Source organism: Metarhizium album (assembly GCF_000804445.1).
Source record: "Metarhizium album ARSEF 1941 chromosome Unknown scaffold_18, whole genome shotgun sequence".
NCBI lineage: Eukaryota > Fungi > Ascomycota > Sordariomycetes > Hypocreales > Clavicipitaceae > Metarhizium > Metarhizium album.
In genome coordinates, this window is record NW_024467592.1 from 200,508 (window position 1) to 226,493 (window position 25,986).

General features: G+C 53.8%; 9 protein-coding genes across 9 annotated transcripts; 4 read left to right on the top strand and 5 right to left on the bottom strand.

Moving 5' to 3' along the window:
- Positions 1 to 1,177: 1,177 nt before the first annotated feature.
- On the top strand, positions 1,178 to 1,693 carry MAM_06121 (uncharacterized protein; the record flags this gene model as incomplete). Its single annotated transcript, XM_040824919.1, has 1 exon — positions 1,178 to 1,693. The coding sequence occupies one exon, from the start codon at positions 1,178 to 1,180 to the stop codon at positions 1,691 to 1,693; it is 516 nt and encodes a 171-aa protein (XP_040677082.1).
- Positions 1,694 to 1,737: 44 nt separating this feature from the next.
- MAM_06122 (N-acetyltransferase B complex, non-catalytic subunit) lies at positions 1,738 to 5,728 on the bottom strand (the record flags this gene model as incomplete). The annotated part of the gene is made up of 8 exons (XM_040824920.1): positions 1,738 to 2,055; positions 2,458 to 3,204; positions 3,251 to 3,369; positions 3,430 to 4,553; positions 4,605 to 5,047; positions 5,100 to 5,160; positions 5,281 to 5,489; positions 5,594 to 5,728. The coding sequence occupies 8 exons, from the start codon at positions 5,726 to 5,728 to the stop codon at positions 1,738 to 1,740; spliced, it is 3,156 nt and encodes a 1,051-aa protein (XP_040677083.1).
- Positions 5,729 to 6,205: 477 nt separating this feature from the next.
- On the bottom strand, positions 6,206 to 6,662 carry MAM_06123 (uncharacterized protein; the record flags this gene model as incomplete). Its single annotated transcript, XM_040824921.1, has 3 exons — positions 6,206 to 6,381; positions 6,480 to 6,538; positions 6,592 to 6,662. The coding sequence occupies 3 exons, from the start codon at positions 6,660 to 6,662 to the stop codon at positions 6,206 to 6,208; spliced, it is 306 nt and encodes a 101-aa protein (XP_040677084.1).
- Positions 6,663 to 6,887: 225 nt separating this feature from the next.
- MAM_06124 (geranylgeranyl transferase type I beta subunit) lies at positions 6,888 to 8,279 on the bottom strand (the record flags this gene model as incomplete). Its single annotated transcript, XM_040824922.1, has 3 exons — positions 6,888 to 7,193; positions 7,252 to 7,665; positions 7,716 to 8,279. The coding sequence occupies 3 exons, from the start codon at positions 8,277 to 8,279 to the stop codon at positions 6,888 to 6,890; spliced, it is 1,284 nt and encodes a 427-aa protein (XP_040677085.1).
- A 724-nt stretch (positions 8,280 to 9,003) lies between these two features.
- Positions 9,004 to 9,701, top strand: MAM_06125 (Increased loss of mitochondrial DNA protein 1; the record flags this gene model as incomplete). The annotated part of the gene is made up of 3 exons (XM_040824923.1): positions 9,004 to 9,141; positions 9,209 to 9,347; positions 9,409 to 9,701. The coding sequence occupies 3 exons, from the start codon at positions 9,004 to 9,006 to the stop codon at positions 9,699 to 9,701; spliced, it is 570 nt and encodes a 189-aa protein (XP_040677086.1).
- Positions 9,702 to 10,298: 597 nt separating this feature from the next.
- MAM_06126 (Protein kinase domain containing protein) lies at positions 10,299 to 13,060 on the bottom strand (the record flags this gene model as incomplete). The annotated part of the gene is made up of 3 exons (XM_040824924.1): positions 10,299 to 12,613; positions 12,676 to 12,823; positions 12,926 to 13,060. The coding sequence occupies 3 exons, from the start codon at positions 13,058 to 13,060 to the stop codon at positions 10,299 to 10,301; spliced, it is 2,598 nt and encodes an 865-aa protein (XP_040677087.1).
- A 2,115-nt stretch (positions 13,061 to 15,175) lies between these two features.
- On the bottom strand, positions 15,176 to 20,332 carry MAM_06127 (helicase SWR1; the record flags this gene model as incomplete). Its single annotated transcript, XM_040824925.1, has 1 exon — positions 15,176 to 20,332. The coding sequence occupies one exon, from the start codon at positions 20,330 to 20,332 to the stop codon at positions 15,176 to 15,178; it is 5,157 nt and encodes a 1,718-aa protein (XP_040677088.1).
- Positions 20,333 to 20,929: 597 nt separating this feature from the next.
- MAM_06128 (NADH:ubiquinone oxidoreductase 20.1kD subunit) lies at positions 20,930 to 21,616 on the top strand (the record flags this gene model as incomplete). The annotated part of the gene is made up of 3 exons (XM_040824926.1): positions 20,930 to 21,106; positions 21,187 to 21,498; positions 21,587 to 21,616. The coding sequence occupies 3 exons, from the start codon at positions 20,930 to 20,932 to the stop codon at positions 21,614 to 21,616; spliced, it is 519 nt and encodes a 172-aa protein (XP_040677089.1).
- Positions 21,617 to 22,482: 866 nt separating this feature from the next.
- On the top strand, positions 22,483 to 23,879 carry MAM_06129 (uncharacterized protein; the record flags this gene model as incomplete). The annotated part of the gene is made up of 4 exons (XM_040824927.1): positions 22,483 to 22,579; positions 22,919 to 22,966; positions 23,023 to 23,226; positions 23,290 to 23,879. 4 exons carry the CDS (start codon positions 22,483 to 22,485, stop codon positions 23,877 to 23,879), a joined length of 939 nt encoding a protein of 312 aa, XP_040677090.1.
- Between the last annotated feature and the right edge of the window lie 2,107 nt (positions 23,880 to 25,986).

Below are 25,986 nucleotides of genomic sequence, written 5' to 3' on the forward strand. Positions count from 1 at the left end.
GATTCTGTCAAGAACCTGTGCGGCCTTGCTTGCCGCCGTGTCTTGGCACGAGCCCGGGGGAAAGGGAAAACAAAGTTTGATACTCCGTAAATAAATGAAGTCGAGCGGTCGGGCCGGGGTGCCGAGCGGGATCAAGAGGGGCGCCCTCTCCAGGTCTTGTCCATGTAATGATGGCGTGGCGTTCGTTTCGTCCCGTCTCGAAGCCGCGAGGAATGCCGCGTCATGGCATGTCTGCAGGGGGCTTGCATTGTCTTTGTGCCCGCTGCTGACGACTGCATCTTGGCGACGCCCCGTGCCAAGGCCCGCGATGCATTTGGACAAATGTACAGCGCGTCGAGTTCCGCTGCGCCTGGCTGGAGAGAGAGGCTCGCGGATCCGTGCGAAAAGTCCGTGTCCATCTCCAGGTCGACGTCGTGTCACCGGCGGAGGCAGCGCCACTCCTTGTCCAGGAGCAATAGAATAGAGACACAAACCTGGCGCTACTTCTCGCGCCGTCGATGGGACAGGGCAGACGCGAGACCCACGCAAGCGCGTTGCTCGCCCAGGGCCACGGCCCAGCGTTTCAGCCCGCAAGACTCCCTCATCTATGGAGTAAACGGCCAGAGTTTCACAAAGCACTGCCTGGACAATCTGCTGCTGCCGAACTTGTGCGGTTGCCAACCAATCCGTCTCAGTGGTGTCCCTTCTCAGTGGTGTCCCTTGGACCATCCCCGGCCTAACTCGCTCGCTTACGCTGGCCACATGTGTAGTCTTGGGGCATGTAACTTGCGTGATCGAGTCACAAACACCGGCAGAGCCATGACGGAGCTAGTGTTTGAGCTGTAGATGCTCGATATTGGCTTCGGGACGACCCTCGCAGAGAGTCCACTGTTCAAGTGCCGAGAAAGTCAATTCCTCGTCGTGGTCGGGCCAACCGTCCGTCCATGAAGGCGCCTGGAAAGCCGAGGACTCTGCCATGCGCACGGTTGTCGGCTGGGAGCCAAGCACATGGGTTGTTGTTTTTTTTGTACACGATGCAGCCCAAGATGGGGAGGGTTGAAACGTTGAAAGCGGCCGCCTTCTGGGCAGCTTCAATGGCGAAACCACGCCAAGCAATGATGGGAACTTGGGCGGCGCCTGGCAAACCTGAATTTTGAGGCGCCAAGCGGTCCGAGTTTCGTAGAATAGCGCCGGAACCATGGCGGCTCTTGTCGAGCTTCCAAGTCGAGCAACTCGATTAGTTGCCCAAGCACTCGAAGCATTGTCCGTGTCATTATACACTGGCGACTGCTTGTCGATGCTGAAGAAGCCCACGGCGCCATCAGCCACAGCCAACTTGCCATCGCCAACTTCCTCCGTCCTCGGTCCCGATATCCCTCCGTCTCGCGCCATCCACAAAGCAGGCCCGGACCGCCTTCCGCTTCCCGTCGTCGCCTTCGACCCCGGTTTCGCCAGGATTTTCACTTGTTCGCCCGCAAAGGGTGGCGACAGTCGGGCTCCTGGGCAGCACTTCTTGAGCAAACTGGCCACCGACGGCCGACGAGTCACCAGTCTCTCCCTTTTGATGCAGGAGCACGTGTCTTTCCGCATACAGCTCATACATGTGGTAAAACTAGCACCGCAGGGCCTACTTGATGATTGGACCTTCCGAGCCCAGAATGAGAATGAGAGAAACCAAATGACTCAGCGCAGCATCACCCAGTGTCTTGGTTGACATGTTCCATAACGCGTACATGATGGGTTCCCTGCGTCGCAGCATCACACTTTGGACCCGATCCCTTGGCCTTGGTTCTTTATCCTGACGCCCTGGTCTCCCGCCACGCCCTCCTTGGGGCTGTTCTGACCATCGTGCCTGTAAACGCCTGGCTCTGCGGAGATGGGGACCTCTCGAGCACCGTCGTCCTTGTAGACGCCCGGCTCTGCGGACAGCGGAACGCGACTGTCGCCGGCGTCGTTGCCCGTTTGTTGTGGGTTCTGTAGCGGCACGCCGCCTTTGCTGTGTGCTGCGGTCGACGAGCCTGTCTCGGGCATCTTGATCCTTGACTGTAGAAGGATACTTTGCCACGCGAGCGAGGGCTTTGGAATACAAGAGTTATCGGGGGGGAGGGGGGTTCAAATCTTCACCCACACTTTTACATTGACACAGACGGCACGAGGGGAGAGGTGGTTATTTATTTCAATGGCCAACGCCCAGCAGCAGCGGGCAAACGTCAAAATGCCGTCATCCGGGCAGAGTGTTGATGAGATCATCGATCGCGGCTCTGGGTGTCGAGTGGCGCACCGATTGATTGGTCCGACATTGCCCACTCGTAGGTCTAGAGACGGCGCAAATCGTCCGGTCGCGTCAACCATTTGTTCCGAAATGGATTGCCTGCATTCGCATTCGCGGTCGAAGTCGCCCCGGGCCGCCGCCAACTAGGTCTGCCGTGGTCCAGGAGTTCCATCGCGGACCTTGGTCTATTTCTACGCCCATTTTACCCGTTCCCAACCCGCAAGATTTTGTCTCCAGCTCTCCACCACTTCCTTCAGTGTGCCGTCCTCCACCAAATCATTTAGTTCTCTGCCACCGTCTTCAAATGCCCAGGTCCGTAATTTTTCGACGAGCCCGCTTCCGGTGCCCAGTTCCTGCTTTAGTTTAGTAATGTGCGATTTGCCCTCCTTTAGCGCCGCCTCTGAACCGGCTTGTAGGTCTTTGACTCGCGATACTACCTCCCTCGGCAGGTTGCTGCTCCCTGATCGGTCGCGTTCCTTTTCTCTCTCGTTGAGTGACAAAATCCACTGCGCGGCCAACTTGGCAGCCATGGCGGTGTCGCGAAGCATGGTTACCTCGTGGAGCGACCGGAGCCCGGACACAGTTTGTGCCACGGTTCCGTCAAGCTCGGGTAGCTCATCGAGCTGGGTTGTGATTGCAGCTGTGACGGCCTCGGTGATTTGACCAAAGACGTCTGGAAGCGGGACCGACTTGTCAATGCTCACGCACAGGGGAATCAAGGCGGCCAGGAGGTTGACAGCCTCGAAGTAGAACATCTCGCTTGTGGTGCAGTAGCCAGAGGCCTTGTGCACAAACTTGGACATGGAATTGCCGATTCGGGCCATCATTTCAACGACAAACGTCTTGTCAATGCCCGTTACCGCCGCCGCCGCCGCTTTGTAGACTGTCGGAGGCCGGTAAGACAGGATATCCTGAAGGGCTTCGCCCAAGAGTGATAGATGGGATCGGGTATTCTGCACCGTTAGCAACTGGCAGGCATGTATGTCGGTCTCTACTCACAGAAGGGCCGGGGCCAAGGCGGAGTCGCTCGTGAACTGGTCGCGATGAGCCACAGTCCCACGACGGGAATGATCCGTGACCAAGAACATTTCTCAGTACCAGGTCATCGGAAACCTCGTCTGTGGGTGTCAAAAAAAGACATTAGCGCAGCCCGGGGCGAAGTCGCATCTAAGACTTACTGAATCGAGCGTCATTCAAAAACTCGCCGCAGGGCTCACCAAGCAGTCTGTTTGCCCGAGCTTCCTCAACAAGACTCATTGCTCTCGTGCATCCGAATCTCAAATTTTCAATGTATTTCGGCATGTCAATGATGCTTCCATAGCTAGCTGCTTCAAAAGCATCGATTAACCGCCTAGGCATCTTTAGCTTTAGTGAATTAGCATAATGAGACCTCAGCGTCTCAACAAGTTCCCAGCCCCAGCCATCAGACGAGTCCAACATGATTGGCGATACAGTCGACAAGCGATCGTAGAATATGGGCGCAAGCGAGTCCACAATGGTTCTCTTGACTGCCAGACCATGCCAGGCTTCGCGGGCCCTGTGTGCCGACCCCACGAGAAGGTGTAGCTGCACCAACAGAAGAGAGATTTGGCTGTGTTTAGGCGTGAGGAAAGCCTGGTGCTCGAGAATGAAGAGAGCCCGCAAGAGATACTGAGAGACGGGTGGGGATGAGTGAATGTACCCAGGTCGACTCCGGAAAGCCAATTTGATGTTGCAAAATGCAACAACCACGGAGAGCTCTGGTAGGATTTCGTTCTGGGTGACGGCATCCTCGCCAACGTCTTTGCTTGTAGCCCGATGCGAGGCCAACGCCTCCTCGGATATTCTTGTCAAACATGTCGGACAAGACTCTGATTCAAACTTGGCGCTGCACACCAAGCATTTTGAACTGGGTTTCTCTCCCGCAATTGACATTCGTCCAATGGGACAAGTGGACAGAAAGTACTGTGTTTTCAGCGAGAGCAGAAGGACTCTGGCCCGTTCCACCGGGTCATCCACAGATTGTGCCAATTGAGCAATGTATCTATACGCGACATGTTTCAGGCCCGAGATGTCCAGCTGTTCCAAGAATTCCTTGACGTCGTCGAAACAAGCAGCGCTTGACTTCTGATCTTGAATATAGTTGATCAGCTCCCTCAATCGCAACGAAGAGGGCTGGTCGTCTTCAATGTCGTCGTCGTCATTCGTTTTCAGACTGAACGCGGCGGAAACACGAGCCAAAAGGACGTTTCGCTTGTAAATGGGTTTCAGGCTCTTGGACCGCGCCAGCTCAAGCAACAAGCTTTGCAACCTTTCCACGATTCTGCTCAATGTCAGCCTGCCGTGTCGACAGGTGGCAGCATGACATACTTACTCTGTGTTGGAATTCCTAAGATGGGCTGCGCCTTGAATAAAATTCTTCCACACCAGCCAGTCGCAGGCCAACAGCGATAACTCCCCATTCTTGTCTTTGTGTGACAGGCATGATTCGCAAATATTGCACAGTGCCTCCCAATCCTTTTGCTTACGATAAATCGCCGCCGTACGCTGAAACAGCTCCTTTCTGCCGAGTCGGAATTGGGCAACGGGGGAGAACAGGGGGCTTTCAATGAGCTTCTTCACGTCGTCGGCCGTACCATGCGTTTCAACAATGTCGTACATTAGTAGAATCTCCTCTTCAGTTTTGATGCCTCGCACAGGCGCTTCTTCCGACTCTGAGGTAAGAGCCTGCTCGGCAAGTTGCGCCGCACGCTCTATTTGCTTCTTAGCGAGCATTCCGTACAAATTCTGCTGATTCGGAGAGCATTGGCTGCTCGTCTGCAGCCAGAGTCAGTAATGGTAATGAGCGCCAGTGATGCCATCAACCTACGGCCAGCATGTGCGTAATGACAATGTTCCAAAACATAAAGTCCCTCTCCTGAGCAAAAGACCTGTCAACAATGGCAGCAATCTAGCCCGTCAGCTTCGCGCCGTAACAAGAATCCTCATGGCCACGTCATACTTGCTGAGCGCTAACCAGGTCCCAATGCAGCAAACACGATTGCAAACACCTCGTGGCGGCACTTTTGTCCTTTGGCGCCGCCTTGACGGCCCTGACCCTCAAAGGGCCGAGTGTCTCTGAGAAAGCATCTTCCGGAAGGAGTTCTGACGTCGCCCACTCCAGCAAGTCAATGCCATCCACATCCTTTACAACCGTCCCATCCTTGACGAATTTGTCAACGGCGGCAACGGCGGCAAACTTGGCGTTGGGGTCGTCCAGCTGGCTTTCAGCGCAAACTTTTACAATCTCCAATCCAAGTTAGTTCTAGAGAGTCAGGCACAAAGCCCACTTCATGTTGTCATGCATTCTTCTGGAGCTCTTACATCAAAGTACTGGTCGTTGAAAGTGCGAGCTCGTTGCGAGGCCAGTCTCATGGCCACGGACCAGTTGCCATCCTGAAAAGCAGACTGAAGCTGGATGTCGACCCCGTTTCTCAAACTAGGGCGTTGGCGACTCATGACATACGCGAAGACGTGTGCTTGTCGGGCACGAGCGCGACGAGGATCCAAAGGTGCTTGTTTCAACGGCTGTCGTTCACACAAAATTTGGCGGGGCAGCTTTGGAGGGGCTGAAGAAGTTTTGAGGACAGTACAGACACTGTGCGTACATCCTTGGCATCAGATGCCTCCGGAGACGTGAAGTTTAATAAAGAAGAACCCAAGCATTGAGTTTTTGACCGGTTCGGTTCCCGTCAGTGGTCTTACGGAACTTGGTATCTAATTTCTTCCACAAAATTCGTTACACAGCCATGCAACGCCGTTGCCCCTATATCTTAGTCCGCCAGCTCCCTCGCTAATCACTACAGTAATATACAAGTACGACAACACTATTCCAGCATGGCTCAAGAAATAGGCGGCGAGCTCCCTGTGTAATTGGTAGCCTTGCTGAGCCGGGCCCTCATAACTCAGATGTCAGAGATGGTCAATGTCCAGCAGTCACATCCAGATGTCGTCCATGGCCAGATCATCCCAAGAAGCCCCCTCGTTCTTTCTTTCGCCGCTCAGTCTGCTCGACATCAGTTCGGCGTCCTTTATAGCCCCGTTGCGCAGCAAATCCGTGCTCTCATCCAAAACTCGTACGTACCCAAGCAGCCTTGCAGTCCCGATACGCCCTACACTCGTCAGCAGGCATCGATCCCATTTCGCCCCGACAGCACATACTGGAAATACTCTCCACACATCGATTTGTCCCCTCCGTTCCGATACAAACACTTGTAACTTCGCTGGGCGGCCTCTTGGCACGGATCGTAGAACTCGGACTTGGATTTCCTGCTCTTCATTAGCCAGCGTCGCGTCAGGTCGTGTCGGCTTGTGCAGCGTACGTCTCGAATTTTTCCTTGCTTTTGGTATTCCACGGCTCCTTTTCGGACGCCAGAGGTGCTGAGTCTGACATGTTGAACGACGTGATTTGGGAGAGTTCCCAGCGTACGAGGTTTGGCAGTGAAGTCATTCATGCATTCATGCTGTCGGCAAAATGTCGGCAGCCCCGTTTTATTGTTGGAGCTTGGCATCGTCCCAATTTCGCACAGTACAGTTACCGGGTATATGCCGTGCAGGTCAGACGAGAGTGACACACAATCGTGTCCCGAGATGATTCTACTACTACCTTTGAAGCGCATTAAACCACCCTGTTGATGCTCTCCCAAAATCCATCGTCGCCAAACCCACTCGTCTTGGCCCCGAGTAACCCGGCCCTTGCCAGCTCAATCTTTCGCACCGTCTCCTTACTACAACACAGGCCAACATCAAACTCCTTCAAGCCTGCCTCGCCCATCAGCGCCAGCGCCGCTAGGCCCAGGTATGAATGATATAAATCAGGTGGCCCACCAGCATGTTTCGAGAAGCCGCCTATTCTATGTTGGCTGACATCCAGGAGATACTGCCTGGAAGGGGCAATGTTGACGGCGTGAATACTATCCACCATCTGCTCAGCATTAGTAAAGCTCAAGGCTACCGTTGGATACCAACCACCATCTACTTACCGCCAGGGTCCCGGAAACCCACCAGCAATAGCAAGTATCCGCCTTTTTATTCCAGCGCCCATTGAAACCCACATGGGGACCACGATCTGTCAAGCTCAGATCGCCCAGTCTGGCCTGCACGTAGTTCGCATCTCCGTCGTCAGACTCTTCCTCCTCTTGCTTAGCGAGGTAATTGAACTGTCTGTGAACAAGAAAATGAATCAACGCATCCCGATCTGGCACACCCTCATGGGCGGCTTCGCTCCTATGTGGCACCGTGGATGACGCCGGGCGGTCGAGCATGTATAACGCTGCAACGGCACAGTACGCATAGCCAGCTGCTTTCATTAGCCTTTGTTCGGGATCTAGCAAGGCGCTGTCTTGCATACCGTGAGACTCGTGTTCCGACACCTCTGCGGCACCCCCATCGTACGTCTCGTTGCAGTCAGCCACGAAAGCCAAGTCAGATGCGGTGTGAGACTTACCTGCGTGTGCCGTATGTGATCAACCATGCTCTCAACGTCAATATCCTCCGTATCCTCGCGCGCCCATAGCATCCATCGAATCGCACTCGCCAGGTAGCTATGGCGGGTGTCCCTTCCACCCACAGCCTCGTGCTCCCACAGGACCTGGCCAAAACTCCCATCCTGTCTCTGCAGCTTCTTCACCCACCGGAGCAGCTTGCGCCGCTGTACGCCTGCAAAGGCGGCGCTCGCCTCATTGTCTGTTCCGGCGGCAACAGCTAACAAGAGCAGGGCGAAGAAGGTTGTGGCCAGATTTGCCGACCCCTTTGTCGCATCTTGTCCAGACAAGCCGTGTGTCGGGCTGCCGCAGAAGCCGCCGTCGGGATGTTGCAGGCTCAGGACCCACGAACGAACAGCTGAGCGGTCCTCGGGAGTGAATGGCACGGCAAGCAAATCGAGCGCCGAGACAATGAAGAATGCGAATGTGAGGCGGGTGGAGTCGTTGGCTGTGTATGCCGAGGGGAGATGGCTGGTGAAGCAGCGCCGCCAGTACTTGACATGGCGCGGCTTGTCGAAGGACGCCATGGTGGTGAGCGCGAGGGGCACTTGCGTGGCCTGAGTATCTTGACGACTATCCCCTGTGTTGTCCAGCACGTGGATGCATGATGCCGGTCATTCTGCGCCCGACATGGCCGACGTGGGATGAACAAAGCTCAGGTCCGAGAATGCAGCCTCGACCAGCACACAGCTCAGCTCGGATTCCCCACCCTCACCGCAGCCCGGCTAGGTCATCGGTGTCCAAACAAGCCTCCCAGTGCCACCAGTTGACTTGACTGTTTGCCCCTCGACGACTCCACCACAGCACGGCATTCATTACGGAGTCGAGTACGGAGTACGTACTTCGTAGTATCACAAGACATTCATCAACGCCCGAAACAAGCTCAATGCCAGCGCCACAGCGTTTCTTGTGCTGCCACGTCCAGGACGCCCCCTGCATTGCAGTCCACCTCCAGAGCCGGCGACGGTGACGCTCGTCGCAAAGCCAGCCGCATCTGAAGCGCGTGTGACTCTACCGACGCCCAAGGCGCCATCATCCGACAAGTCGACCGATTTTTCGAAAGCCTCCGAGGACAACATCTACCTCCATCTACTCCGTACGCTGCACATGGTCGCCTCTTCCAGCCTCCATTTCCCATTCCGCCACTCGGAAACCACCAAAGCGTTTCCTCATCGACCATTCTTTATCCGCCAGCCAGCCAGCAAACCCAAAACCAACAACCAACAACCAACAAGCCGCCCCCGCGCCGCCATGGCTCTCATCACGTCCAAAACCCTCATCACGTCCATATCACTCTTCCACATAACCCTGGGCTTCTTCTTCCTCACGGATCCCAGCACCATCAACGACCAAATCCTCGTCCAAGTCCTCGGCCAAAGCATGGGAATCGTAAGCAACCTCAACCTACCTGCAAAAGATCCGAAACAAAAAGAGACCCACCAGCTAACAACAACAGCCCTTCGCGCGCGGCTTCGACACCCAATCCCACACCCTCAGCTTCCTCGCCGTCGTCCTCGCCTTCTTCGGCCTCAGCGACCTCCTGTCGCTAGGCATGCCCGAAGAACTAGGCTCTCTGTACTACTGGGGGACCCAAGGTACGTCGGGACGCTCCCGCCGCTGACGGCACATGACCGAGTTGCTGACGGATCCCCCCAGCGCCCTTGCGAGCCTTCCTCTCCATGGCACTCACGTTCTACACGTACGCGTTCGGCCCGTCATCCCCCCTCTACGGCGGCGCGACACACCGCACCCGCGGCGGCTACAACGCCTCGTATTCGGCCGCCTCGTGGGGCGGCGATGGTCTCAAGAACCGCGTCTTCTTCACCTTTGTCTTCATTGAGATGATTGCCTGGTTTTGGGTGTGGGTTACGCTGAGGGAGGAGAAGCCCGCAGTGGTGGAGAGGATGAGGACCAGCGCTGCGGCCAAGAGACATCCGCACGAGGCGTGATGTGCCCGTCTCTTTGGTCGGCGAGGATGACGTCGAGGCCGAGGCGGCATGGCATCCCTGTCTTAGCATTTCCCTGCCACGGGTAGAAAGATGGTATTGTTGGATACGGCCCATGGCTGGCGCATAATTATACCCAATTCACGACGTGTTTGTAAGTACATATTTTAGGGTCCTGTGACGACTTTCTGAAAGCATACGGAATTCGACGCATCCCATTGACAAGTGCCAATCGGTCTGGCAAAGCAGGTCTGGCAAAGCACGTGTACACTGGCGCCAGACGTTGTTTTGACGCACTACGGATAAGAATGCCCCTCAGCCGGCAGACAAATAAAGAAGCAGTCCATGACAAAGTTGGTATGATCTTGAAATGAAATACATTAATGGTATCCACAGCCATACATGGGTATATTCCTCCAAGCTACATGCACAATCCTCCATCCCAAATGCAGCATCAGCAAAAACAAAATGCGGACGTCGAATGTATTTGAGAAGCAGCGCAAATGCCTCGCAATGAATATGTATAGCCGGGGGGTGGAAATTCGGTAAAATCAGGACAGCCGCCCGCTTCTGTCCAATTACTTGGCCATGCGTCTCTCGTCATGACTTTGCTGCATCTACGACTACCATTGTGGTTGTGGTTTCGGTTGTGGGACTCTCGACTTCAGACGTTTGCAATGGCTCATTCTCGAGAATCTGCTCTTCGATAATCTCGCCTGGCCTCCCGATAATAGGCTGGAAAGACTCGACTTCCTCATACTCGTCCTCGTCTTCTTCTTCCTCCTCTTCCTCAACGACCGACTCCTCGTCTTCTTCCTGGATGGTAATTTCTCCAGATCGCCGGCGTAGTGCCGAACCGCTTCCGCTGCGCGAATGTGATCCTGAGTTTACGTTGCGGCCAGCGTTGCCAAAGTTCAAAGAGGGGCCCTTGAATATACTTCTCTTTCGCTTGGCAAACAGCACCCCGGAAGAAAAGGGATTTGGCGAGCCAGGAGCCAACTGCTGATTGCCACTCGGCATTTCTTCGTCGTAAATACGCAACGGAGGCGGAGCTGGAGACCCTCGGACAAGTCGAATGTTGGGGGGCAACGAGCTGGCTGTTGGTGTAGCCGGTAACACCTTGATGGAGTGGTGAGGCGACTGTCCGCGTCCAAGGGGAGTCTTCGACGTGGAGACCGAGCCGGCTGAGCTGGTTGATGAAGCCTTGGAATGCGAATGGCGGTGGTGATGCATAGATCGAATGGAAGAGACCGACGACGAGGTGGACTTTCTTCCCCGCAACCCGGCAGAAGGTCGGCGCATAGCAGACCGCGGAGTCACAGGAGCAGGAGATAACGACTGGCGCTTGTAGGCGGACGATCTCGCTACCCGTGGTCGGAGAGGCTGTATGTAAGCCGACGGCGGTACGAAGGAGCTCGAAGGAGACCGGGCGGGAGGACTGGCTTGATCATTGACTGGCCCTCCTTTGGCCAAACCGTTTGCCACGACGCCCCTTGGCAGGGGCATCGTTGGGTGGCCGTTGTCGACATAACCTGTAGCCGGGTACTTGCTTGTCTGAGGCCTCGGACTGACATCTTGGCCCCCGCTGTTACCGGAACTATCCTTCAGATGCAAGTTGGGTGTACTTCGACTCGTTCGTCTTTCGTGGCCCTTTCTTCGCTTTGTCGTATTCTCAATAAACCAATGCGACAGGGTTTTCCAGTGGGCAATGATGGCTTGGCTGTGCTTCTTCTTCGTCTTTTGCGGTCCATTTTGCCGGGCATGTTGCACCGTGCTACCATTGGTTCCGACGCCAAGAATGTCCGAGGTCGTTACCAAATGCAACGTAGATCCCCGGGACCTGGCGCTGCGAATCACACCTTCCTTTGGTGGCGGGATGGGTCGACGGTGCCGTGACGTGGATACAGACCGAATGGAGTCCTTGTCAATTGGGGTTGGCGGAAGGTCATCGTGAGGCCGGCCAGACTCTGGAAGAAATGGCAAGTCTGCCGCTGTACAGTCGCCATGGTAGTGTGCGCTTCTTCGTTCTGACCTCCCTCTCCTGGAGCCGTGTCTGATAAACTGGCTCGTCAGGCCACCGTCTTCATCCACATCCTGCAAAATCGGCGTCATGCGGTCAAGTCGGCTTGAGGCAGCAGATAGCCTCCACACGCTCTTCTCCAACTCCCTTTCTTGTCGTTTTCTATCTCTCCTCATCATCTTCCGTTGTTCCTTCTCCAACAGCAATGTCCACCAGCCGGCCAATGCATCGCATTTTTGCGCCGTAACACTTTCGATCACCGCGTCAATGTCGACCCCGGCACTTCGCATACGTTGGAGACAATCCTTTTCTAGGGTCGTGGAAAAGGGGGAGTGTGCCTCGACGTCGAGAATTGCTTGTTGTGCAGGAGAATGCTCGGCTAGGAATGGGTGCGCTAGAATGGCAGGAAATGACGGTCGAGGAAGAGGTCTTTTTGAAAGGAGGAGCTTGAGCAAAGAAACAGCATCGGGCGTAAGATGGTCCGGGTACGTCGGTTCCTCGGACAGAATTCTCGTTCGTGTAATGTTATCGTCGTCGTCGTCGAACGGCAGCTCCCCGCAGAGGAGGGCATATAATATGATTCCCAAACTCCAAACATCTACTTTTTCGCCGGCATATTTCTCGCCCTTGAGCATCTCGGGTGCCGCGTAGCACACTGTGCCGCAAAACGTTTGCAAGTAGTTGGTGCGGCCTTCGTACTCTCGCGTGAAGCCAAAATCGACGAGTTTCACGTTTTCGTGTTTATCGAGCAGGATATTTTCGAGTTTCAAATCGCGGTGGACGCATGACTGTGAGTGGACATATGACACAGCGCCGACAAGTTGGCAAAATATCTTTTGTGCTTTGGCCACAGGGAGTGGTCCATGTTCGAGGAGGTGGTTGTACAGCTCATCGCCTAGCCAAGTCAGTCGAGATTTGTTGACTGCTTCCCCTCTACCGGCCCGACGGGTTACATACCGGAGCAATATTCCAGGACGAGCCAGACCAAGTTTTCCGTCACAATCACCTCGTACAGCCGGGCGATGTGCGGGTGAACAAATTGTCGGTGGTGGTGAATTTCGCGGGCAAGATTGGCATCATCCTTGTGAGCAGATTTCAAAACGACCTGTGACAGCGAGCAGAGACAGTCAGTTTCAGTCCAACCTAGCACAGGGACGGTGCGCCGTGGCATGCGGCACAAGGCACTGTGGCACCGGCCTCGTCATACCTTTGAGCCGTTGGTGAGCTTATGTGTCGCAAGATAAACTTTTCCAAATGATCCCTTTCCTATCAACCGGCCGAGGGTATAATTTCCGACGGATTTCAACTCGCTACTGGAGAATTCGCTAGACAGAGCAGGCATGTCAGCAGTGCAGTGCACCGGTGAATGACGACTATCAAGCATAGTAGGCTTGGTCGCACAAAGGAGGGGGCCAGCCGGGAAAGATTGGTGGCTACTTACTCCAACAATTGTTGATATGAATTGGCAAGCTGTGCAAACAAGCCAAGGTTAGCCTAGCTTCTCATGACTCTCGTGGAGGGCAGTCGATGGTCGGTAGGGCGGCATCGCAGGTGTAATCGCAATGGCATCAACAGGCACAGGCCCGACGAAACATGACGATTCCGCGTGGTGCCAGTCGTGACTCGTCCGTACCTTGGCCTTGCGCCCCTGCACGTCAGCCTTGGCCTTGGCTGATTGCATGCCTTGATGACGCGTCAACCCTGCGCGACAAGAGCACCAGGGCTGGAATCGAGGTGATGTGTTCGGTCGCGTGGAAGAGCTGAGATGAAATGCACAAGAAAAGAAAGGAGAACAAGAGCCTAGCGCCAGTATAGTGTGTCTGAGCCGTATCGAGGGTGGTTGTGAAAGCGTGTTGGGCAATTGACCGGTGTGCCACTTCTGCTTCTGGCCTGGCCAACTGGTCAGGTCTGCCCAGCTGCGGCTGGCGCGCAGCGAACACTGACTGACGTGCTGAAGTGCTTGGCTGGCTGGCCTTGTTTGGGAACCAGGGGGCCTGGAACATGTGGAGACTGCAGCTTGATCAGAATGACCCTCTCTTGGCTTCCGTCATCCGGGGGAGCAGAACATTGAAGACTGCCCGGGTAAGTTGCGGGACGGCGTAGCACGGAGTAGTAGGAGCACCTACTGTAAGTAGGTGGGAGCACGTAAGTCGGGAGCAAGTACGGAGTAGGTCGGGCCTGGAATGGACCCTGGACCTCGTGGGATCACCACCAGCTCGACCCTCCCGGTGGCATGATTCCAGATGAAGCATCCACAGCCGTCGCTGTTGAGTCGAGGCCTCAACGTTTGGGCGCGCACGATGCTGCGGCTGCAGGCGTGGTGGGCCGAGGTGGGGCTCGAGCCCGGACGAGGGAGATGGGATTAAAAAAAAATTAAAAAACAAGTCACCGTTCGGATGCTTCGAATGGTAATGCACAATTTTGAACCGTTCAATGGTTGACTCGACTCCCGGATGGTGCACAAGCGAGAGGGCGCTGCTGACTGATGACACTGACAAAGAAAGGAAGGACTGTTTATTTGATTGGAAGCTTTCAAGTCGGAAATGCGGGCACCGGTGATTTGCCCGTACTACCAGTATCAGCGACCAACCCCAACTGAATTACTCCGTACTGTTTCCGGGAATAAGCAGGGCTGCTAAATTATTCCCCGAGTACTCCGTACAATGGACAACGGGCCGAGCTCGATGCCAGTTCATGGAGAACCGACCGACATCTCGTCGTGGATGGCCTGACAGACCATGTCTCCGGCCGGCGTTAGTTTCGGCAACAAAGGAGTCGAGGCTGGCTTCAAAGCATCGTGACGTGGACGACGCGTGCAACGATCCATGGCACCACTAAATGTCTCGGTAGATGCTTCTCCTTGGTGCGGGGCAGCAACAGCAACAGCAACAGCAACAGCAACGCGACAGAGTAACAGCCCTGTAAATGAATATCTGCATGCGTGTTTCACTTGCAAATTTGCTGCACCGGCCCTGCTTGCGGCGAATGCTCGCTGTCTACCTTGGAAAGCGCATCGTTTACAGAGAGGATGCGGGCATAGGGTAGCTTAACCACGAGAGGAATGAAGCAATTATTATCCAGCCCCCCACCACACGTCTGCTTAATCCATCCCATCCCCATCCTGTAACGTTATGTACTCCTTTATGCTCCCTTCACCGTTGTCACCCATCATACATGTGAGCAACGCTTTTGATTTCGCTTCCAAACCAAACAGGTATCAAACTCCCCTCCATGCAAAAGTCCAAAAACCACGAGCCGCCTCGGCCGCAATAGAATCGTCCTGCTTTACGAGCGTGGTAGCCCTACCCAAAAACATCCCCGTCCTGTCTGGGCCGCACGCCTCGTAGCCGTGGTTATCAATATAGTACAATATACCGAAAAGAACAGTTCAACTCAAAGCCCTCCAACGGGCGCGCTTCGGCTACAAGAAGAAACCATCACTCCCCTTCGTCCCGGCTCAGCGCTTTCTCGTGTCTCGGCCCTTCTTTTTGCTCTTTTTCTTGTCCTTTGGCAATTCCAACTTCGTATGTTTCAGCTCCTCTGCCATGACCTTGAGCATGTATTGATCGATATTGCCCATCACATCACCAGATGCATTGTACTGCATTTCGCTTTTACCAATCTGTGCCATCTCCTCCAGGTCCAAGCCGCCGTCCATGACCGACTTCCCAGCCGGCGTGCCTTGCCGGGCCGTCGACGTGCCTGAGGCCGGACCAATGGTCTTTTCGGTAAAGTCGGCATCGTCCGCTTGGATTTCCCTTTCAGCCACCCGCGCTGCTGCAATGTCTTCCCTGTCTTCAGCTTGCTCAAGAGCTCTGCCTACAGTTCGTTGGTCTCTGCTTGTATCAGGGCCGCCCAGGACTCTCTCCAGCGCGGCGTCAGCAGCGGCAACGCCTTCACTGGTGAAATCTACCTTGTCCTCCAACACTTCTCTGACAGACATCTTGTTGAAATAGTCCGTGGTGAATTCTCCCTCTTGTATCACCACGTCGTCCAGCATTTGCTTTTGTGACGCCTTTCGTAGAATGTTTGCTTCAATAGTGTGCTCGCTAACAAGCCGGTATATGTGCACATCTCGTGTCTGGCCGATACGGTGGCATCTGTCCTGGCACTGCTTGTCCATGGCGGGATTCCAGTCTTGGTCATAAAAGATGACAGTGTCAGCACCAGTTAGATTGATACCTAGACCGCCTGATCTCGTCGACAAAATGAAGCACAAAATGCGAGAGTCATTGTTGAATCGATCTGTCAAGATCTGCCGCTGCTCTACCTTGGTCGCGCCATCGAGACGAAGATACTTGTGACCGTGAATATTGAGAAACTGCTCCAAGATATCCAGAACTTTGGTCATCTGTGTAAATATCAACGCTCGATGGCCTCCGGCTTGCAGTTTGCGGAGTAGCTTATCCAGGACTTGCAACTTTCCACAGTCGTATTGAAGCAGTCTTTTATCCGGAAACTGAATGCTGTGTCTCATTCGAGATTCATGCCAAGGGTCAGGTGGTACTTCCTTGGGCAGAAAAGGAGCCCATCGCACAGGAGCCGAGAGCCTGAGATCTTCATCCGTAAAAGCTTGCACAGCTTTGTGACCCAACAATACCTGCTCCAAATCTCGGGTTACAATCGGGGGTGTAACGCACGAGAACTTGGAAATTGTAGATTTTAGGGTATCGGTGCGTTGGCCGAGGGTTGGCGTCAAAGCACGGACAGAGGCGAGGTCGCCCTCGAACCAGGACATTATCTTTTGAGGAATCTTGGGCTTGGGCCTACAAGGCCGCTTGTACGCGTTTATCGACACGAGATCAATGACATCTTTACCATATATTGGTCGCTGCTGCCGGCGGAGAGCATTGAGGTACACGCAATGCTGAAGTTCTTCGAACCGACCCCATCGTGCTCCGCTCTCTAGATAGGAAATGCTGGAGCCTACCGTGGAGGGATCAATAATCGTGTATGCGGCCTGAGCCCTGGCTTTTTGTGCCTCGCGCAAGTCCATCAAGGCTCGATGCGAACTAAGCTGAGCGATCCGATCCGCGTTCGCGCTGGCTAAATGCTCGTGCTGGGTGGGCACCAGATTCAAGAATCCCAGATTGACTGTGCTCATAGGTGTGTTCCCCAGAAGTGATCGAATCTTGCGTTCCGTAGTGGTGTATTCAGCGGGGACCGATTTAGACATGCGGAAAGACGTCATGATTGGCCGGTCGATGAACAAATCTGGGTGGTTGCAAACCTTGCGCAGCTGCATCAGACAGTTGATAATAGATAAATAATTTCCAGATGACAGAGTTTCTTTGGTATCTGATCTTGAAAGAAACCCGTCATAAAGTTCACGCTGCCGTTTTGACAGGCGACAAAACTCAACGTGCTCATACTTGGCCGGCATTTGCTTCTCAACGTCCGCTTTCAGGCGGCGCAGCAAGTACGGACGAAGGACTTTGTGAAGCTTGGAAATGATGGCCCTTGCCTCTTCATCCATTTGGTCTCTGCCGCTTTCTAAAATTTGGGATTCGGGCTTGCGGAACCAATCTTGAAATTCTTGCAGGTCTGCAAAGCCGCCCACTCCATTTTCGGCCGGCATGAGGAAAAAGAGAAGTGACCACAACTCTGTAAGATTGTTCTGTAAGGGTGTGCCTGTGAGTAGAAGGCGAGCCTGGGTGTTGAAGCCGAGTAGTGTCTGCCATCTTTGGGATTTGAAATTCTTGATATTGTGGGCCTCGTCCAGGACCAAGTAGTGCCATCTTCGACGTTTGAATACTTGCTGGTCCTGGAGTACCAACTGATATGATGTGATACAAACGTTCCAAACGTCGTCATTATTCCAACCTTGGCGCTTCCGCTTCCGCTCGTCCTGGGATCCATAATAAGCAAGGATTTTGAATCCTGGACACCATTTCTTGAATTCCATCTCCCAGTTAAGCATGACACTAGTGGGAACGACTACCAGATGCGGGCCCCAGATTTCGTGATAACAAGCCAAGTGTGCCAGGAGCGCAATAGTTTGGATAGTTTTACCTAGACCCATTTCGTCTGCAAGAATGCCGTTGGTATTGTTGGCGTAGAGACCAGCAAGCCAATCCAGACCGTCATGTTGATATTCACGCAGAGTTCCGCGGAGGAGAAATGGAATTTCAGTTTTATGAGGAGACGGCGTGTGAGGGGTTGTTGATCGCCTTCCTGGCTGATTTGCAAGACCAAGTTCTGCTGATGAGGCGTCGACTTCAGAGGGCCTTGTGTCCGACGTGGGCGGCGACTGGCTACGTCGAGGACTGGTGGGAGTAGTGACCGGTTCTGTTTCTGGGCTGGTGGGTTTATCCAGGTTCGAAATCAGCGGAGTACCATGTGGCTGGACACTATGCTCTGCTTGAGTGTCGGACATTGTCGCATCTTCTTTTGGTGACAAGGACTGAGGAACCACCACCCCACCAGCTGTCTTTGGGTCAGAATATTTAATTTTTGGACCTTCCCGTACTTTGCTCACGACTGTGGAGGGCTCGCCATTCGCATAACCCTCCTTCAGAGATTCTCCTGGGGGGTCGTGAACATTTAGTAACGGCTTGGCATCTGCGATTGGCGGTGATACTGGGGACACATTCTCGTCGAGTTCCTGTTTCAAGGAGAAATTATCGCCTTCTACCTCATCATGACCAAGGCCAAAAGAAGCAGCAGTAGAATCGGTGTCATCGCTCCGTTGCTTTGTAGCCGCTTGCCTCATCTGTTTGAGGTCTGATTCGCCAAATAAGAGGCTAAGCAAACCACCGGCATCCTCGTCTCCTTCCTCATGGCTACTGTCATCCTCATCGCCACCATTGTCGCCATCGTCACTAGCCATGTCGCTTGAGCCCAAATCATCATCCATATCAACTGACTCGTCACTGGTTTCGCTGTCGACGTCCGTGACGTCAGTCAGGGCATCGCTTGCTGCAGCAACTGTGCTTGTCTGCTTCTCTGGCAGCTTGAGGTCGGGTAGATTGGCGTACTTTGCTCTCAGCTGCTCCTGCGTAAGACCTTCATCTCCGACATCCTTGTTAATCCCGTCCACGCCTTCTTCCTCTTCCTCAGATGTTGACATATTGTTACTATCGAGATCTTCCTCGTCGCCGTCACTGTCCGATGCTAGATTCGATTCATTGATGCCATCATCGTCCATTGTGCTAGGATCGTCACTGAGGCCATCAAAACCATCGTCATCATCCGATATCTGTTCAGAGTCCAACCCACGGCGAGCCTGCAGCTTTTGCTCTGAGAGGTTCACTGCCTCGTTGAGAGCAGCCTTGACACGCTTCTGCTCCTCTGCCTCCCATTGTTCAAGGCGACGGCGGTTCACTTGAGCGCGGACATTTTCCCAAGTACCAAGCATAGCGCGGACTACATTTCGATAATGAACAATCCATTTCTGTCGTGCTTCAGCTTCGAGCTGTTCTGCTGACTTGGGTTGTCTACTTATCCATGCATCACGGCACGCTTCTGCAAGTTTCTTTGCTATGGCACGGTGACGCTGTTGTTCCAGAAGCAAGAGCTTACGAAAATTTGCCATAGCTTTGATGATATGATCTTGACGAGCGTATTGTCGAGTGGGTTCCTCTTCCTCTTCGGGTATGAATGCTGAACAGCGACCGAGTGAGAGGATGCCGTCTCCCTGGACCTCTTCCTCAATTCGCGCTATCAAACGAGCGTCTCTTGCGGCGGCCTCATCAGTATAGATTGGTCCATCTTCAGAAGCGAAAAGCCCACCGTCCTCCACTGGGATGGCTCCGGCCCGTGCCCAAAAATCTTCGAAGCTGGCGCCAATTTTGGGCCGCTTGCGAACCTGATCTGCGTGAACCAGCGGAATAAAGCCAGCGCGCCCAACTAGCAGTTTTATTCGAGGAGATCGTCCGCTGCCATCGTGGAAATGGCAAGGGGGGTCATAGGCTGGAGTAGAGACTTCCCCTTCGGCATCTGAAACATTAGCAGCGCGAGAGCTCCGTCTAGTCCTTGTGGATTTTCTGGTAGGATGAGCTGGTGGAGATGGTGTGCGGCGCCGAAGAGACCGAGAGGAGGCTCTGGAAGTTGGCGGCTCGGGCCTTTTCAATGTCGATTTGGGCGTCCCTACACGTTTCTTCTGCGAACTCACTTTGTTGTTAGGCGGTCTGACAGGTGTTGTATCTGCCTTTTTTGCTTGCGTTGCAGAACTTTTGGAGCCTAGCGAGTGCCTAGTCAATCTCTTTTTGCCTTGCGGTTGAAGTTCTAGTGGTAAAGTATTGATTCGACCTGATTTGCGACGGCCGTTCTCAGTGAAACTGGTAGGCCCTTCGGCGCCAATCTTCTTCCACGGGGGTGATATGGGTTTAGGCTTTTTTAAAGACGACGGTAGAGGAGGAGGGGTACTGTTCAGGGTCCTTCGTCTCTTCGCCGGTCTGCCATCCCCTTCATGGTTCCCTCCATGGCCATTTATGAGCGCCGGCGCGTCCGCGCTCGCCTGCACACTCGTGCCGGCTTCATAAGAAACGTCGACCGCCTCCAAATCAACCGGTATCACGTCGTCCTTGTGCAAGCTATTGAAGTCGGTGCTTGTTTCGTGGGCTTGGGGATCCGCGATGGGCACGTCGTTGTCGGGAGACGCGGTCTCAGGCATCATCGCAATGTGGAGCCTGGAGACGCAGTGGGCGTGATCTCGTTGAGGCGAGCATTTGCAGGGTAGAAAATGTGATCTAGAGATTGGTAGCGTCTCAAAAAATATTCATACAAAACTTGAACATGATCAGAGGCCTGTGGCGTGTGTTGCGGCGGAAAATGTGAGCAAAACCCGGCCTCCAAGCAAAAAACTTTTTGGGGATTGAGAGAAACTGGAGACGTGGATGACATGCCCATTCTGTTGTCTTGTTGCTGACTGTGTGCATCCTCGCTGGACGCTTCGTCACCCCGTGCTCGTCAGTTGGAGACCCACATCGGGGAAATGGTAGGTTGCAGTTGGCCAGCCATATGTCGCGAGACAGCCATAGAGTTTGATGCCCCAGGCAGCAACATGCAACCCTCGATTTCGTTTCAAGCACGACTTCAATTGATCAGAGAGCATACCCACAGAGACATCACGTTGCAGAAGAACGAGTGGGCGCCAACGACGTTACCATCGGCCCAAGGTACGATGAAACATCAATTCCTAACCTTGAAAAGAGTGCCTGTTGATTTGCGGCGTTCCGTGGACAATCATCGCTAAGTACATCTTGGACAGATGCTTCTCCGAAGCGTTGTGCGGTCATCCGCCATCCGCACCAACCTTGTGGCCAGTCGATGCTTGCCAGTGGCCCAGCGACGAGGATTTTTGCCGGCTTCTCTCTCTGACCGCAAGATTCTTGATGCCAAGTACCCCGACCGCCCGACGATATCAGAGGCCGAGGACCCTGGCATGGTTCGTTCAGACGGCCCCTCCCGCGAGACCATGTTCTATCTACGATGACAGCGTGTGACTGATGAAATAAACCCGACCAGAATGGCGGCTACATCAACCCTCCTAGAATTAAGCGGCAGTTCCGTGATCCGTACGCCAATTGGTGGGACCCTCAGGAACGACGAAATTTTGGCGAGCCTATTCACGAAGACAACGATGTCCTCGGTATATTCTCACCCTATGAGTACACTTGGACCACGCCGGGCGCTGGGCTAGTAATGATTGGCAGCTTCGTTGCTGTATTCCTAGGCCTTTCAGGTCTTGTGTATTCGAGGTACCCTGATCAGCCCACATATCCGCGAGAATTTGAGGATGGATTGGAACGAGAATTGGGCGGACCAGGTGCTGTACGGGTAAGTGGGATGGCTTGACTTGTTGAAGAATAAGTCGCAATGGGAACGATGTGATGAGAGGACTAACGCAATGCTTTTTACCCTCCAGGCACGAAAGGAAGGTGATGAGGATCCTTGAAGATCTGGAAATAACCGACACGCAGGCTTGTTGTACATATACTAGGTGGAAATACAGGGATTCACATGAACAAAATCACTCTCTGTACACCCTGAGTAGTAGTTCAAACACCCGACGTGTTGTCATGTTTCGACCAGGCGGTCGATTGCGGTAAAATTACCATCTCCTTTGCTCTTGAAGATGTAAGCACTGGACAGATGGACCATTTCCAATCCGACGCAAAATTACCAAATTCAGCATTCGATGGCAGTCGGTGGCGGCGAATGCCAGCTGCGTCGTGTCCCGCCAGCGTACATGTGTAGCATGACGGCTACAGCTGAGCACTGAGTTTAAATCTAGCAAGTGAAGGTGAGTAAAGCAGACATCTGAAAGCGACGGCGCCTGGCAGTTGTCGGGCCGCCGCAGCCCACTTTCATACAGTAGACTCAGATGTACCTACTCAATAGGTGGCCTGCACATGTGTTTATTCGAGTTGGCATCCGATACATTTCAAATGCTCGCTTACCATTGCTGCTTTGAGCGACCCTGCGAGGCTGCAGTGGCAGGAACGTGTAGTATTCTTGACATCCTCGCGGCCAGGTATATTCGCTTTGTTTCTTTCTCCCATAACCACCACGGTTTTCTCGCCACCCGTCGGCCTTTTTGATTTGCCTGCTCCCTATCTCGATGCTCAGCTCGTCTGTCGGCGGGAGGCCCTTTGTTTGACTACGACGAGCAGCGTGGCTTGCTTTTCTTGACGTTTCCGCTTCCGCCTTGGACCGCAGAGATATGGCACCGGCAATCACTGTGTCAACCATCTGAATTTACAACAACGCGCCCTTGCAACTAGAGGCGAGGCCAGGGGTTTGCCCTAGTCAGCCACAACAATGCGTTACGAAGATTGGGACATTCTTCTGTTCCCGCAGAACTCCAAGGTACCAGTCAAGGAGTTCAAGGTAGCTTGCCATGTTGTTCATGATCCAGGTATGGTGCCGTTATGATGCTTCTGGTGTAAATCCCCACCAAGGCTATATGTTGGCTCACAATTGACTTTAGAATCTCCTCACCTTGGAGGCACGTTTGGCCTGCCAACGGTCTGCTGCTTTGTTCCAAGTCTCCCGACGGGGACCCCTTTTCGGGTGTCCATCCACTCCTGGACTGCGCCGTCTGTGAGTAAATTCACCAACTCATATAGTAAATTCCCGGAGAATGTGAAATTTGAGGCTCGACTTTTCATTGATGGAAGACTCGTAGCGTATGTCGCCCGAAGACCTATCCCCCAGCCCCATGTCTGCATTGTGCTGATTGCTATGAGATCTACAGCGCTGGACAGAGAGAGTATTTGGCCGCACATTGTAGCGCACAGCTTTGGTAAGGAACAGCAGATATTTGATATTGCACCATATTTTGTGAACTGACACTGCCAGATTTCTCGAAAAGTGGTGATCTCGAACCCCTAAGCTTCCCTGGATTTCGAGAAGAGCTTCTCCAACAAAACTACTGGAGCCCGGCTGACGACCTCGGCCGTATAAAATTAGTGTTGAGCGAAGGATTTCCTCGTGATTCTATCACGACACCAATTGAACGCGTGAAAAACATTGTGGCTTTTTCGTTCCAGCACGCCCCATTAGGTATTTGGGCTCTGCTTCCAGCTTTGTTGCGAACAGTCGAACCGTTGCTGACCAATACTCCAGAGGTTTTGGAGAGCTCTTCTATTGCCTGGCCGAACCCTTCCATGTGGCGAAGAGCGCCATTTGCTGCTTCTATGCAAGTCCCTACGCTTCAGCCGGACGACTCTGAGTCCCATGCCCATTCACCCCAACGTCGAGTGAGCGGTTCTGACAAGTTGAACCGTGCCATGAATTCATTCCAAGCGACTGGAGCGAGCTCTGCGCTTGTGTCTGGGGGAAGACGAGTAACGCATCCTGTGTACGGACCCTGTTTTCATTCAGCACAACATGGGTTGGATGCATTCGGCAACGCCGGCTCATATTTTGAATGGCTGAATGGTATGGATGTGAGCATGAGCGCGGGCGTAGGAGACCATCACTGCAACAACCTGACGCGCACCTCCGTTGCACAGAGAAGCAAAAGGAGAACTAGCACTGATGTCAGCATGCCGGACTATATCCCCGTCAAGTCCGACAGCCAATGCGCCGAACAGCAAATGGCACCAGAAACTTTTCCCTGTGAGGATGGGAGACAGAATGCCCAACACAAGGTTCCGGCCAATACTTCGACGGCCTCTGACATTGGCTACAAAAGAGAGGGTAGGATATTTTAACCATTGCTCAGATTTCTGGAGGCGAGGCTTGCTGACTCGAGAGCACCTAGGGGCTCCGTTCCCGATCCTCACAAATAACACGTCTTTTCCGCCCGAATTGGCTGACTCTTTGACAAATTCGTTGCTGAATCAACCGTTGCCCATGAATTTGCAGCATTATGCATGTTACACACCTGCTACGGAAGTAATATCTCGAAAAGAACACGGCGACCGGCAACATCTTGGTCTCTCTCCCACGACAACCAGAAGCGGACCAGTCGTTAGCCAAGAACACGCAGAAACCCGGCATGTGTCGCAGCAACTGTACATACCATCGGGATCGAGCATTCCTATTGGAAAGGCTGATGTGAAAGAGAACAGCCCCAATCACAATGACTATTGCGCCTCGGCCGCCATACACGGCAACACTTTACAGGCGGGCTGTCCAGGCGGTAAGCCTTTGACTGAAGTCCACGAGGAAGAAAGCAAGCATGGCGCGGAAAAGGGCGCAAAAAGAATGCGTAACTTTACGCCAGCGTCTTGCAGAGCCATGGACGAAGAAGACGAGGCACGCAGACCCAGCCCTCGAGTGCGTCTGACGCCATACTTGGAGGGTTCCCCAGCCGATACCACAGCATAGTGAGAACGACTGACGGTTATGCATCAGATGGCATTCAAGCAGCACTTCCTTTCACCACACATTTTCTCCCGGCATACTCGAGCATCTGTCTACAGATAACTGGCGGAAAGGTATTGGTATCTATTACTATGTCGCCTTGGGGGCTGTCGAGCGGATCCATACAGATCGGTCATTTGGGACAGAGCAAGCGCACCAACTTTATGGTGTTGGACCAGAGGGTCATTCCGCCAATGGACCGTGAGGGATGGTTCCTGGATCCTCCTCCGTGTCAGACGGCGCAAGGTCCGTCCTAGCGAGGGGTTGAATATATTGACACCAGTGATGCTGCAGGGTACCCGACGTATCTCGTCGTGGAGTATGTGTTGTAAAAGTCACTGTATAATTATGGGCTTGTCCTTGCCGCCGCACGTATCCAATAGGTTAATACAATCGAGTCTGACTGTGCAGCACAATGGCACTCAAGTTCCATTGACATGGATTCCGGAATGGTCAACGATTTTCGCCGTGTCCTCCAGTGCCGAAGTGGATCTCCGTCGTTGGACGGCGGGTGGAGCCGACGCTTCCTGCCATGAAGTGGCAACTTGGTGGACTAACTTGATGTAGAGGAATGGTGCGAAGAGCAATTGTCTCACTTGGAGGGACATGTTTGTCAATACGTGGCTCGAAGACAATGGTTATTGGAATTCGGAACGCCGCCGCTCGGCCCTGGTCGCCACGCGAACCAAACCAAAGGCGAGGAGCGAGGCGTGTACGGAGACGGAGACCCGCCAGTTGAAACCATCAGATCGGTCTGTCTTAGTTGGACAGACAAATCTACCTGGTCACATTGGAAGGTATTCAGCGCAGAAGCAAGTACAAACGGGGGCGCGAGGATGAGCAGGATTAGGATCACGCGAAGAACTGGCCCTTGCTGGGTTCATGGCAGGCCGCGCGAAACGAACAAAAACGAGGAAGAAAAAAACTGTCACCACCTCTGGTTTGAGGTTGACGCAGCAGTCCACAACTTTCGTGTTGGACTCGACATGGTCAGACTTGGATGGGAACCCCCCGGGCTTGACACGTCTGCTACATCTACGACGGCAATGGCCATTTGCCCACGGGAACGGATCCATGTCTTGTCTTGCATGAACTGGTCTGCGAGGCCTATAAGCCGGCATGCCTTTGCTCCGAGTCGCTGGCAGCCATGGCAGGTCGCGTTCAAGCCAAGCCAATGAATGGGCCGTCCACGCCAGTTTTATATCAAAGGCAGAGGGACAGCTAATTGCAGCCAAGGCCGCCGGGGCACATGGCCCGGGGCACCCGCATCCCGGCCGTTCTGGAGGTTAAGAGTCCTTTGCGAGGCGGAAGTACGCCGAATGCCCTCCGGACCCTGGGCCACTGGGTGTCGGAGGCTGACATTGCCGCAAAGAGACATGCCTCTTCCCTAGATGGTGCTTTATATTGTAAATTCATGTCGCTCTGTGCTTTTCTTTTCCATTTTCCCTGGCT